The sequence below is a fragment of the Scomber scombrus genome, chromosome 13 (assembly GCF_963691925.1).
Source record: "Scomber scombrus chromosome 13, fScoSco1.1, whole genome shotgun sequence".
NCBI classification, from domain to species: Eukaryota; Metazoa; Chordata; class Actinopteri; order Scombriformes; family Scombridae; genus Scomber; species Scomber scombrus.
The window spans coordinates 29,877,888-29,892,891 of NC_084982.1; the positions used below are offsets into that span (position 1 = coordinate 29,877,888).

Consider the following 15,004-nt stretch of genomic DNA (forward strand, 5'->3'; position numbering starts at 1 on the left):
CTGCAGGTGAACGGTCTGTCAAAACTTCAGGTCCCATTAGAGAAGCTGTTAAACCTAAACACATTTCTGAATGTGTCAAATCGGAGAGGCAATGTGCAGCTGCAATGTCTTCCTCCATTCACAGTGAGGCTGAGTATGTCAGTACAGAAATCCCAGATTATGATGAGAGGGCTGGTATTGAAGAGGAATTAAGAGAAGTTGGAAAACATATGAAACAAGAGGTTGAAGGAAGTATTGAGGGTTATAGACTTGTGCCTGCGATGGAGAACGTACGTGAGACTGAACCTGCCAGTGAGGAGATGATTTCCATCCCAGAGCCCTCCATGGACAGTGGTGTCTTCCTTAGTATGCCAGACTCTCAGGATGACATGATTGAAGTTGCAGAGCAAATGGCTGTTGGTGATGTGGTTGAGCCTCATACACAAATCAAGAGTGAAGATGACGGTTTTGATGTCAAGATGAAACCAGAGCCTAAACCACTTATTGTCAAGCCAAAAATAGACAGCAGAGTTAAACCACTTGACCTGACTGAACATGCTGCTGGCCAGGGACCTCTGAACCATGTGCCTATACAGAAACGAGATGTTTTGGAGAGGGCCTCTGCAGCTGAAGCAGGGGGAGTAGCTGCTGGTTCCATGGAGGAAGAGGAGGTCACTTTCGGTGCTGTGTATGACTTCTATAACCCTCCAGCAGACTGGGGAAGGCCACTGTCCCCTGAGTCTGAGATGTCGATAGAGATTGGCAGCACTGTGAGTGAAGAGATAATCGAGGTCACTGAGAGGTTCTACACCCCAGGCTCATCTACTGAGGTCTCACAGCCAATTGCAGAGTCTTTCCACACTCTCAAGTCTCCCATGTCCTTCCATACTCCCAGTTCTGATTCACCTGGCGGGTTTATGACCCCTCAGGAATATCCTTTCTCCCCTGTGGAACATAAGAGAGCATCAACAGGAGACTCCAGTGAAAGGTTCTTCTCACCTGTTCAGTTCCTGACATATCCTGCTGATGAGGGCATTGAAACAACCCCCCCTGGAATAAATGTGGATGAGAGTCGATTCCTCACCATGGGCAGAGGGTCTCTAGGCATGGCAACCCTTCAGGAAAAAGTACAGGGAATCCCTCCTGCCTTCCTCAAACCTCTTATTAAGAAAAGAGTGTTTGAAAATGAATCTCTCATGTTTTACGCTGAGGTGTTTGGCCTTCCTTCCCCTGAGGTAAAATGGTTCTGTAACAAATCCCAACTGGTAGCAGATGACAGAGTCAAAATGGAGAGAGATGGTGATAGCATATCACTAACAATACACAACGTCACTAAAGCTGATCAGGGAGAGTATATCTGTGAAGCTGTGAACTATATTGGGGAAGCTAGAAGTGTTGCTTTAGTGGTAGTTGTATCGCAGGAATTGAGGTTCATGCCTGCCCCACCTGCTGTCACTCATCAGCACGTAATGGAGTTTGATGTGGAAGAAGATGACTCCTCTCGTTCTCCATCCCCTCAGGAGATTCTGCTTGAAGTAGAACTGGATGAAAATGAGGTGAAAGAGTTTGAGAAACAGATTAAGATCATTACCATTCCTGAGTATACAGCTGACAACAAGAGCATGATCATATCTTTGGATGTTTTACCAAGTATTTACGAGGAGGGTGCTGTGGACTTTGTAACCCAGGAGCATGATGATTTGAAAATAGCTTTTGAGGTCACTGAGATGCCTCCCAGGTTTATCAATCCCATCTGCGACATGGAAACTCCAGAGGGTACCACAGTCATGTTTGAGTGCTCACTGATGGGGATTCCATCTCCTATTGTGTCCTGGTTCAAAGGTGACAAAAAAATTCCTCACAATAACAAAAAATACCTGCACTCATCTGACGGAGACAACCATTTCCTGAAGATCTGTAAAGTCACAACACAGGATAGTGGAGTGTACACCTGCAGGGCTATCAATGTTGTTGGGGAGACACTGTGTAGGGCTTCCCTGGTAGTGTTGAGTGCCAAGGCTTTCTCAGGAAAGACTAGAGGCAGGGAGCTGACTGCTGTATCTCTCGGCAGTGCTAAAGTCCAGCCACAGAAGTTTGATCTGATGGTTGGCAACACATCGTTCGACAGTGAACAAGTGTCAGAAATTGAACTTGAGTTTGAGTTTGAGCAAGAGGCAGATGACTCGCAGCGAGCAGTCAGGCTGGTCGCCAACACTGACAATGAAATGAGCGAACAGGGAGAAAAATATGTTAGCATTAATTTTGATGTATTTGCAGAGCCAGCAAAAGATGAAAAGATAGAGTTCAAAGGAAAGTCCTCTGATATGTGTAGCTTCCAGTTCCAGGTGACGGAGACACCCCCTAAATGTGTCATCCCATTGACTAACGTTACCGCAGCAGTAGGGACACCCGTTATACTCCAGTGTCTGGTTAGCGGTAAGCCAAACATCACTGCCGAGTGGTATAAGGATGGAGACCGCATCACAGACAGTAGGTGTATAATCCAGGAGAAAACTGCAGGGCATTTCAATTTGCTCATTACTAACGTGAACCAGAGTGATGCTGGTGAGTATAAATGCATAATCCAAAACACAGTTGGGTGCACTGAAACTACTGCGCTGCTGAAGGTGTTTTAGAGGTTGGGGGTTGATTGCAAAAAGATAAACTAACAGTTGTTACAGTTTTCTTGTGTGAAGCAAATTCTTGACTATTTATGTGTGATGTTTTACTGTGTATAAAGATTAGGACTCTTAAAAGAAACATGGTTGACCAAGCAACCTCTACAAGCTGATAAATGAAGGATTTGGCTAAATTAAACAGAAAATTATTTTACACTCACAAATCCTCCAAAAACTTGCATTCTCATTGCTTTTTAAAAAATTGTTTACAAATTGCAAGTTTTCCTGACTTTTTCATAGCAGGCCATTGAAACGAAACTGTTTAAAGAAGTCTGTTTTTATTTTATAATCTAACTGCAGTCTAAGAGCAAAGCTAAGAATGACAACGCAGAAGAAAAGTTTAAATTGTCCGAGGGCAACTAGCCCGCAGTCATGTTTAGGAAACTGGTGTGTAGTGTCAGCAGATCATTATTTATATTCATTTATTGTAAGTTGTGTAAAACTTCCTATAACAGTTTTAACTTTTGTAGATGATGAATCTTGGTTTATGTTTGCTTGTGTTTGAGGCAAAGTTGAGCAGCTTAAAGGAAAATGAAACGTTCACAGAAATACATACTATTGTCATTTTGCTAAATTAGAAACATTGTGTGAAGCTACAAAGCCAAACTCATGATTTCATTGGCAGGGTGATTTTTAAATAATCCATATGGAAAAGAACATTTGAGAAATTGGCAAAATTATGTAACGCCTGGTTATAACTCAACTTTAAGGAACGATAAATCCTAATAATTCTGGGATTAACATTTCCTGAAATGTCAGGAAACTCCCAAGAATATAATGTCATATTGCTTACTCAAAATTATTCACTTTATTATTGTTTGTGTGTCTTTGCAATTTTGTTGAAGTATTTTACTTTGGATGTTTTTTGTGTGTTTAAGTTTTCCCCTTTTGTGAATGATATTTTAAGGATTTAAAACAAGCTTGTAATTCATAGTAGAGTAAGATGATTGATAACTAATCTAAAAAAAAGGATAATACTGTGAAACTTTTTTTAAATCAATTAAGTTTTGATGTCTTGTAAATATGTGTAATTTTAGGGGTGTATGAGTAGTGTTAAATGGGAAAGTACATTAAAAACATCTGGCATTGATATAGAAAGTTGTGCTTTATTTGTACAGATGTCATGGTTGTTTGTCTCAGAGTTTATATAATAAAATATTTAATGATGTAAAGTCTGAGGTCTGTGGGTGCAATATCTACTATTAGTATTCATATGGTTCACTTGTCAATTGTCAAATTTACAGACAAAATGCAGATTCCAGGATTTGGATATAATGTGAAATTTGACCAGTTTTTGGGAACTCATTATAAACTTACATATTTTGAGCAATATAAATATTTTTTCTGAAGGCTTTTGTTACACAAAAATGACAATTTATTTGCCATGCATTATTTCACAAGAATTAAAAAAAAAAAAAAAAGATCTGACCAGACATTTAATGGCGAGATTGAATATTGACAGTTTTTCAATACTTGGTTTTACAGACACATTAAATTAGGACTGAAACATATTTTTCAAGTAAATACTAATTCATGTTGTATTATTTTGTAGTTTTTTGAACATATAATATTTAAAAAATATTCTAGTATATAACCAGATAAACTAACCCTAACTTTCTACAGGTGATAAAAGTTATAGAATCCTTTATCAAATTGGGGAAATAAAACTGTTTTTAGTGATAAGTTTTATCCTTGCAATTGGTGTTTAATGATACTATATTTCATACTGTGTGTGCAGCAGTGCTCCATACATACAGTATATATATATATATATATATACAGCACCAGTGCAAATTTTGGACACATTTTCCTCTTTACTTGAATGAGAAAGTGAGTCCAAACCTTTGACTGGTACTGTATATATGTATAGTATAAGGAATTACCAGGTTGTCATTGTCAAAATTATAGCTTTCTGTTGTTGTGGATACTGTTATAAGTCTTGCTCAATGTTTTCTGACAGAGCGTTGTAGCACCACCATCACCACTGTGGAGGAACAAGAGGAAACCTACTACACTGGTGTCCAGTTACCACACAAAACCAAAACACTTGAACTCAAGCCAGAGTCCAAACGTTACTCTTCCACTTTAGAGAAGAAAAAAGAAAAGCCAGTTTTCCTTACACAGCTCTCCCCAGCAGCTGTAACTACTGGGGAGACCGCCAAGTTTACTGTCAAAGTGTCTGGCTTCCCAAAGCCAACTGTTCAATGGTCTCAAAATGGAAAAGTAATAAAGAGTTCTTCCATATACAAGCTGATAGAAGAGAAAGAGGAGTACTCATTAGTGATAACCCACGTCACATCTGAGTATGAGGGCGAGTACTCATGCACTGCCACCAACAGATTTGGTCAGACAACTTGCACCACATACCTGGAGGTGAAAAAACCTGATGTTAGCCAAGCAGAAAAATGGGTTGAGAAAATGTTTAAAGTCATAGGTCATCCTCCTACTTTCACCGTTCAGATCCAACCTGTGAGGTGCTCAGAAGGAGGAGAGGTTTCTTTAAATTACAAAGCAAGTGGTGATCCAATTCCTGATGTGAAGTGGTTCAAAGGGGCTTTTCAGATTCAGCCCAGTAGAAACTGTGTTATTATAGCCAACCCAGATGGATCTGGCTTCATCAATATTAAGAGCGTCAAACAGGAAGATAGTGGCTTGTATACATGTAAGGCTTCTAACCAGTTTGGGGAGGCGTCCTGTAGTGCTGAGGTCGTTGTCTTCAGGGAATCGGTCTCTGTTTCTAGCAAACAGCAGCAGCTGACAGTGGTTCAGAAGAAAGGCTACAAGGTTACAATGACAGAACAGGCAACAGAGTCTCGCTTGTACCAGGTCAGCCTCCCTGGCCAGGACAGAGCTGGATCTGATCAGATGGTTTATACCATCGGTACTGAAGACCGGCAGATAATTCCCAGTGAGCAAGTTGGCTCCCTTAACGAACTAGATATCTCTGCTGCCACAATTCATCGTGAGCAGCTGACCCACCAGGCAGCAGTACTTCAGTCTCATGAGGTAGAGGAGAGGGTATCTGTGGTGCCCACCCACCCACCTCAGATCTCAGCTGTACCTGTGAAACAACTTCACATGGCAGCGTTTACATCATCTGTTGAAGAGAGTCAGGACCTCATGGAGCAGCACTGCAATCGCATTCAGAGCCCTGAGGTTATTGAGCTCCAGGCATCTCGGGAAAAGAGATCAAAGGTAATGTCAGCTGTAGCTGAGGAGCTTACCCCACTTTCTAATGTTAGCACAGAGCCTCTGGCCGATCGAAAGGCTATTTCTGTCAAACACACCTCAGAACCGAAGCACCTAGTCAGTGGGCATCAAGTTGAATCACCACTGTCTATCCTGAAAGAGCAGTCTGAAAATATCCCCACACTAGAAGAAGAGAAGGGTTACAAGGTTAAGGAGGGTATTAAGATTTTATACTCAGCCCAGTCTGCAGAGAAACGAGTGCTTACAGAGGGCCACACCACTGAACTAGCAACAGCAGATTCGGCTGTGAAATCTTCTGTTGGGAAAGAACAGCACCACCCTGTCTTAGCCTTGGTCAGCAAGTCTAAACAGACTCTTTCCAAGGAGACTGAGTTCTCCATGCAGAGGCCCCCTGCAGCAACAGCTCATCTCTGTAAGGATAAAATTGTGAAGGCAGGTCTAACTACTGAAGAGAGGCAAATACTCCAGGCTGAGGCCACTCATCAGTTGCCAAGTTTGGACAGTGCCATGTCTATTCAGTCACAAGTAGAGGGAGAGCAGTTGTTGCACCTGCAGGTTATCACAGACCAGGATCTCCTTCCATCTGAGACCAGCTTCACCTGTGAGAAACCAGCACCAGAGCAAGCAGGCACCAGGAAGAGTCCCATTCTGCTGCACACTGTTAGCCAGGATGAGCAGAGGACAGTAGTTTGTGAGAACACGTCAGACTTTGAGGCCAAAGCTAGCACCATAACCATCCAGCCCAAAAAAGAGGCTCCTACTCTGCTGCATCTCCAGTCAACCTATTCTGTGGAGGCAGAACCCAAAGAGGGTATTCTTGTCATTCAGAAGCCTGACCAGCAGGTGGCATCACAGAAACAGGAAAAGGCTAGGAGTCATGCAGCCATATTGGAGGAGAGAAGGGAGATCACAGCAGATTATCACGCAGAACTGGCTTTGTCGGTGACTGGAGTTCAGTCTCAGTTGCGAACTGAACCCAGAACTCAAAACATCCTCCAGCTCTCTTTCCAGCCCATGCAACTGCCGAAAGAAATGCCAGTTACCACTGACATCAAGCAGCAACGAGCTTTGGTGCAGAAGGAAGATCACTGGAACGTGATGCATGTCACCAGTGTGGAAGATAGTCAGGCATTAGAGGAAGGTCACACAGAGGGTCTTACTGCAGTGGATGAATTCACCTGCCAAACAGCTGTAGAGCCAAAGGTTCCTACCGAGTCAATCCAGATCGAGGAAAAGGAGATCTCCACTGAGAGTAGTGTCCTTCTAGAGGCAGCAGAGCAGGACTTTGCTGTTCAAATCCAGGAGGGCCAGTCAGTTAGGCAGTCAATATTGATGGATGAGAAGCAAGTGCTGATGGGTGAACTCTCTCAGGAGATCTCCAAGTCTGAATCCACAAAAGTCGCCATCACCACACAGCCTAAACTGTCCCTTATGGCATCAGAATCAAAAGACAGCACAGCTCTTCCCAAAGAGATGACATTTGTGATTCAGATCCCTAAACCATCCAGTCTGAATATACGGCATCAGCTCAGAGATGCTCTTCAGTCTGCAGTAGCCAGTGACCAGCCAGTGTTACTGGCTGATGTTGTTGGAAAGTTCCAGCCTGTAGAGGTACAGGAAGTCAAGGTTCAAAGAGAGCCCAAGCGTGCCATGTTTACATACCTGATTACAACAACAGGTTCTCCCATGGAGATTACTCTGGCTATTGAGGGTAAATACCCTCAGACAGCTGACCTCAGGACTGAACTCCAAGCAGCTTTCCACTCCATAGTGTACCAGGAAGCCCATGTTCTTGCCTCTGAACAGCCGGGCACTATGCAGTTAGACAAACCTCAAAGGGCCCAGGTCACCTCTGCCCGCTCTAAGCAAGTGCTGTCATCAATGGTCGAGACAGTGAACGTGGCAGAGGGCACAGTGGAGTTCACTGCTATTAAATCTCAGGCTGCTGCAGTCAAAACTGAGTCGGAAATGGCCGTTGAACATGCTGCAGCTGAGGAACAGGTTGTGGTGCAGGAATCTCAGTCAGCAAAGATGGAACATTCTATCTCATCCCAGATCAAAATTTCCACCGAATCTCACATGTCTTTTGAACAGTCAGTACAGGTGTCAAGAGAAGAGGTCAGGTCAGTAACGGTGAAGAGCCAAGAAAAAGACGCAGGAGCGGCTACTTTAACCAGTGCCATGCCTCCCACCACAGTCCCCTCTGAACAGGTTGTGGATGTCAGCATCCAGAAGGAGCACAGGGAAGAGACCTTTAAAGGGGAAATTACTGTAACTAGGCCTGAACAGAGAGAATACCCTGTAATAGTCACCTCCCTTGAAGACTTATCCATAGAAGAAGATAGTAAAGTAATCTTTAACACCACCATTAATTACGCCACAAAGGTAAACTGGTTTTTCAATGGGCAATTAGTGAAATCTGGCAAAGAGTTCAAGTGTTCAAAAGACCACGACACATATACGTTGGTTATCAACAAAGTTGTCAAGGAGAGGAATCAAGGAGAATATGTTTGTGAGGCTGAGAATGAAGCTGGCAGAACTGCAACATCTTCAAGACTCACTGTGGTCTCAAGAGGTTTGATAACAGGAAAATTCAATGTATCATTCCTTCATTCATCCATTTTCTCTGAGAATGACTAATAATTCACACAAACAGGTCCATTCAAGACCTCTCTCCTCACATAGAGTTATTCATTTTTCACTTTGGTCTATTTGTTCATTTCATAGCTCGGCATGAGCACCTTTAGCAGGGCAATAGATGGTACTAACTCACTGTATCTTCTTTATTCCACATCATTGTTTGGTCAGTAATTGCCAAAAGGCCAGAATTGTCACAGCCATGCAAGTTTAGCTCAAGGCTCTTTAATCAAAAAGAATCTTGCTATAATGGTTGTCATTATTCTGGCCTTCGGGCAGCTTTCATGGTCTTTCCATAGCCACTTAAGCATGTCAGTGGCTACAGGTCCCTTTGGTCTGTCACATTCCTCCAGGTCCATTCTATCCACATCGCCAATGTCTCTGCATGCTTTCAGGGCTTCAACTTGACATTACTTCATCTTTCACCAACTCTTTGTTTCTTCTTTTAGCCTGAACCCTTGCCCCATGACAATCATAGAATGATAGCATCTGTTTTCGGGCAGCTTTGGGGCTTGTGTTCTGGCTATTTTTCCCTCCTCAGTCACTCCTGAATTGCCCTCTACCATTGTTGTACATTCCACCATTCCTGTTCCAGTCATGTTTTTTAATGAAGATTACATTGCATAGTTTCATAGATGTAATAACTAACATTTACCTTTTAATTTCTCTGTGTGCCTCAGTGCCACCTCTCTTTAGGCAGAAAATCATCCCTCTGGATATTAACATTGGCAGCCATGCCAAGTTTGAATGTGAGATCGAAGATGCTCCAAGTGTTACCTTCAAATGGTACAAGTCTGGCACTGAGATCAGACAGGGTGAGAAGTACCGGATCCTAAGCCACCCCACCAGTTCCTCTCTGGAACTCCAGAACCCGGTCAAGGCAGACAGCGGTGAATACATGTGCAAGGCTTCAAATCAGCACGGCACTGACAGCTGCACTGCCTCACTCACTGTGACTGGTAAGACCCAACTGGGACCTTTTTGGTTATCGCTTTACTTATGTGTGTGTTTGTGAGAGAGAGAGAATTATATACAAATGTTGCTTTGTGTTTCATCCCAAATCATTATGGTGTAGTATGGAAGTGATGACATTTTTATTAATGGGTCCGTTGTCACCTTTGGCAAGATGTAATGATGTTGGCATTCCGATGTTGTCATGTTTAAAACCAAATTGAGATTGCACAGGTTCATTTATATTGGTGTATTTTTCCACTTTTTAAAATCTTAAACACTTTTTGTATGTTCTACCTGCTCTCCATAGAAATGTACCCACCAGTATTTGTTTCAAAACCAGACCCAATGATTTTATATGTGGGCAAACAAGCTGTGTTCCAGTGCTCACTCACTGGATCCTCACCCATGGAAGTTGTCTGGCACAAAAACAACATAGCCATCTCCTCCACAGGGAACTATGTCATGAAATGTGAAAAGAACAAGTATTCCCTTCACATTAAAAATCTTGAGCTAACTGACCAGGGAGAGTACCTGTGCAAGGCCTCCAACAGAGTTGGCACTGCTACCTTTACCACAGAGCTAAAGGTTATCAACAAGCCCAACTTTGTTAAGACTATTGAGCCAGCATCAGTCGCTGTCAATAACCCGCTAAGGCTGGAGTGCCAGGTGGACGAGGATACTGGTGTGACTGTCACCTGGAGCAGGGATGGCAAAAAAGTCCACCAGAGCATGGAGTGTAAACTGTCCTTTGAGGACAAGGTGGCTGTTCTTGACATACCCAAGTCCAAACTGAGGGACTCTGGGAAATATGTGTGCACAGCCACAAATGAGGCTGGAAGCTCATCCTGTGAGAGTATGGTAACGGTTCAAGGTAAGATCTTACCGATGATCTTTCCGTTAGCTTTGAAGAAAACATAATTCTCTTGAAATAAACTGGTGGACTTTTGCTGAAGACTGTTTTCAGCTGATACTAACACTATGCACCGCTATCTTGCCTTTTCTTTTACACTCTATTGTCTTGGTTATAGTGATGTTTTTTCTCTCTGTTTGAAAATCTTGGTGATGAACTAAACACTCCTTTCAGAACCTCCTACCTTTGTCAAGAAAATGGAACCAAAGATTACATGGAAACAAGGAATAGCTGCACGCTTACAGTGCACTGTTAAAGGGTCACCTGAACTCCACATCCACTGGTTCTGGAATGAGAGAGAACTTAGCAATGGAGAAAAGTATAAAATCTCTTTCAAGACTGGAGTTGCCATGTTGGAGATAGTTAATCTTCTGGTCACAGACAGTGGGAGTTACACCTGTGAGGTGTCAAATAATGCAGGCAGCGAGAGCTGCAACACCCTCATAGCTGTTAAAGGTTTGCCAAAGAAATCTTGCACTCTACATTACGTTACGCTCACTGTTCATTTAACAAAACCTCTTGTATTAATTGCATACACTTTATTTGCCCTTTTGACAAACAGATCCACCATCCATTAGAAAAGATCTGCAGACAGTAGAGGTGGTGAAGGGAACAGCAGCTCAGCTGGAATGTACGATCACAGGAACAGCTCCTTTTGAAATCAGCTGGTTAAAAAATAAGAAAGCTATCACCAGTGATGAGAAATATAAAATAATCTCCCAAGATTCCTTGTCAAGGCTGGAGATCCAGACCTTTGAAAGTGCAGATATTGGAGATTATCAGTGTGTCATTTCCAATGATGTGGGGAAAGTCACCACTAAGGCGCTTGCTAAACTTAAAGGTTAGTAAAAGACAGTTATGGACTGAGGTGTCATCTTGTGCTTCACAGTTAGTATTTAATTCATTATGTTTTTTGTAGAGCCGCCAACCTTTTCAAAAAGAGTTGAGAGTTCCACAGCAGTGTTGGGAAATACAGTGAAACTACAGGGAACCATTAAGGGCTCGGCTCCCATCAATATTAAATGGATGAAAGACTCTGAAATACTGAGAGATGAAGATCCAAATATTAAGATGGTGTTTGAAAACAACGTTGCAAGCTTGACGATAACAACAGTGGCCATTGGCCATGGTGGCAAATATTCATGCCAAGCTGAGAATGAAGCTGGGCAAAAGAAATGTGAAGCCACCTTGACTGTGCAAGGTCAGATGAAATCTTTGATGAAGACATACATTTTAGCTCCTATGTAGAGTTCTATAGATGCTTGTGTTTGAATTCTTATAATCTAATAACTATTGGGTCTTATCTTATCCCAGAACCTGCCAGAATCATAGAACCTGCAGAGTCCATTAGTGTGACTGCAGGGGATTCAGCCACATTGGAGTGTACAATTTCTGGAAGCCCAGACCTCAAAGTGAAATGGTTTAAAGACGAGAAAGAGATGATCAGTGGCCGCAAATATAAGATGACTTTGAAGGACAATATTGCCACCATGAAGATTCTTACAGCAGAAAAAGGAGACACTTCAGACTACAAGATGGAGGTGTCGAATAAAGTTGGAAAAGACCAGTGCACATGCTCAGTCACTGTCTTAGGTTAGTTTCTTGTTTCTGCTTCTTTAACATTTTATAATGTTTTTGCAGGTTTTCTAACAATTGCTTACTTTTGGAAATATGTAGTTGTTGATTGTTTTCTAACTGAAAGGAAACAAATACTGTCATCAGACGCTTTGGTCATGGGATTAACATTAGAAGACAGTATGGAGTTTTATTTGCCTTTGGATTTTAGCTGATTGGCTGATTTTTTTTAAATGCAGTATGAAACTGTGTTAATAAATGAGATGTTTTTTCTCCATACAACCAGATCGGATAATGCCTCCAACTTTCACAAAGTCCCTGAAAAGAGTTGATGCTAACATTGGTAATGATGTCTCTGTGGAGTGTAAAGTGTCTGGGTCCAAACCCATGACCATAGCTTGGTTCAAAGACGACCAGGAAATCACGTCTGGATCAAAATTCCAGCCTGAATTCAAAGATGGCTCTGCTATACTGAGAATAATTCGGGTGGAGAAGGCTGACTCTGGAGTTTACAAATGCAGAGCCACCAATTCAGCCGGCTTTAAAGAAACCAGTGGCACATTCTATGTCAAAGGTTAAGAATGTTTGGCTTATGTTGTGCTTTTATTTGTTGTGTACAGTCCTTTACTGATTTCATGCTAACATGAAATGCACATTTTGTTTCATTACTGGCCTCCAGAGCCCCCAGTGTTCACAGTGAAACCAGACAATCAGGATGTCATACCAGGAACCACTGTTTCCTTTAAAACGGCCTTCACTGGAACAGCTCCGTTGGCTGTTAAGTGGTTCAGAGAGGAAACAGAAATTATAACTGGCGGCACATATTTCATAAAGAAAGATGCCTCATCAAGCTCTTTGGACCTTCACTCTGTGAAACCCAGTGACTCTTCTAAGTACACATGCCAAGTATCTAATGATGCTGGGAAGGTGGATTGTGCTGCAGTCCTCTTTGTGAAAGGTGCATATCTTCAGTATTGTTTGCAGCTGTATGAAAATGTCTTGACATTATTTATTTATTTTGATACTAATGTATGTGACTTCTCTCTGTAAATGAACGTTAACCTCTTCTCTCAGAACCTCCCATGTTTGTGAGTAAGCTTGAGGCAACCAAGCTCGTTACTAGCAGTGATTCTGTCAGGCTGGAGTGCAAAGTGACGGGCAGCCCTGTCATCAGTTTTAAGTGGTTCAAGGATGAGATGGAAATAAGCTTCAGTCCTAAATACAAAATGGCCGTGATCGACTTAGTGGCATCTCTGGATATAATCAACTGTTCTGTAGAGGATAGTGGAAATTATGTCTGTCTGGCATCCAGCGAAGCCGGTACTGACCGCTGCAGCAGCACAGTTACAGTCAAAGGTTGGTTTCGTTTCAGTTTACCGATACTTTTTCTTGTGCTGTAACTGTAAATGCTTTGTTCGAGGTTTTCAGTGATTTACTTTGGTGAGTTATAGTGACACTGAAGATATTTTGCTTTTCTTTATTTCAAATGAGTGCTGATGCCTTCACTGTCTTCTTCTAGAGCCACCAGTGTTTGTGCGTAGCTTGGAGCCCAAAAATGTGGTGAAAGGTTCTGAGATGATGCTGGAGGGCCAGGTGTCCGGGTCTGCCCCTTTCACTGTGTCATTTTATAAAAACTCAAAGCTGATTAGGAATGATAAGAGACACAGAATCAATGTGAAGGATGAGCTAGTATCCCTGGAGGTGCTGGCGGTGGAGGCAGGCGATGTCGGCTTGTATCAGTGCACTGTTGAGAATGAAGTGGGGAGGGCCTCTTGTGATTGTCCCGTAACACTAAAAGGTTGGTAGAAAGTATGAACTGGAAGCATGGCTTTAGCTTTAAATCAACACAAAGCTATCTTTAAATCTGTACCATACTTACAGTATATTTTATTAATAGCCTTGCAAATCAAGCATATGGTTCCCTCTTTGCTCATTCTGGTCAGCCATTTCCTGGCAATGGAAGTTATTTCCAGTAGCATACGTAGGTTGCCACATATTAATCAGAGGAGGGTGTTGTGCATTTACATAGGTTAGACAGTAGTACATTTGATCTCTGAGGCACCGTTAATCATTATTAATCTTTACTTCAAATGTAAAAAAAACAGGATGTAACCTCAAGAAATGTTAGATTTAAGTTAAGTCATTGAATGTTTACATCACACAGCTACTAAGTCAGGTGTTATGTTAGAGTGTACAACACAGTAGTTTAAATCACCATCAAAATATTCCATAGTTGTCTGATTTGTACGAAATGTGTCTGTCAGACTAAACTGATTCTCTGTGGATGACTTCCAGATTTAAATTTTGTAGCAAAGACTGAAGTCTGCCTTTGCAAGCATAATATTTGCAGGAGACTCCAATAACATTCCTGTCAAATGTTTCTTTGTAGAACCGCCATCATTTGTGCAAAAGTTGGAGAACCTCAACGCTTTGGTAGGCAGTGAGGTTTCCCTGCAGTGCATTCTGAAGGGCTCAGAGCCCATGACTGTGTCCTGGCTGAAAGATAACCATGAGCTCAAAGAAACTGAGAACATTCAACTTACATTTGAGAACAAGACCGCTGTGCTGCACGTCACCAACTTGCAGAGCAAACATGGTGGCAAGTATTCTTGCCACGTGCAGAATCAGGCTGGGAGCCAGACGTGCTCTGCCGTGTTGACAGTCAAAGGTTGGTTAAGATACTCAAAAACTCACATTTGAAACCAATTTCTGTCTTTACCCTAATTGGAATCTTGTAATGATGCATCTAGGCAATTGTTATCAACTCGCTAACACAAACATCAATAAGGGTACAAGCAGGAAGTTTTCCTCAATTTCTTTCTTTGAGAACACACACAGACCAAACTTCAATGCAAGTCCATAAAAATTAAAACACAACTCTTTTGCAGTACCCCATGTTTAATTCACCAATCTTGTCCAGTTATCTTGCCTACATCAGGGTAGTATCACCATACGATTTTGGCTCTCTTGTTGTGCAAAGTGTTGATTTTGAAAGAAGTTTTATATCCATGTAAGCTTCCTTATTCACATCCTGAAGGGAATTTTTAATTGATTGATTCAT

General features: G+C 42.0%; 1 protein-coding gene across 1 annotated transcript in view; it reads left to right on the plus strand.

The window, feature by feature from the left end:
• Positions 1-15,004, plus strand: part of ttn.2 (titin, tandem duplicate 2) — a 225,324-nt gene that overhangs the window by 43,469 nt on the left and 166,851 nt on the right. The window contains 12 exon segments of the mRNA XM_062431355.1: positions 4,618-8,442; positions 9,185-9,463; positions 9,766-10,329; positions 10,543-10,824; positions 10,931-11,209; positions 11,288-11,569; positions 11,683-11,961; positions 12,230-12,517; positions 12,623-12,901; positions 13,018-13,299; positions 13,463-13,741; positions 14,333-14,611. Of these exon segments, the coding sequence (XP_062287339.1) occupies positions 4,618-8,442; positions 9,185-9,463; positions 9,766-10,329; positions 10,543-10,824; positions 10,931-11,209; positions 11,288-11,569; positions 11,683-11,961; positions 12,230-12,517; positions 12,623-12,901; positions 13,018-13,299; positions 13,463-13,741; positions 14,333-14,611 (7,197 nt within the window).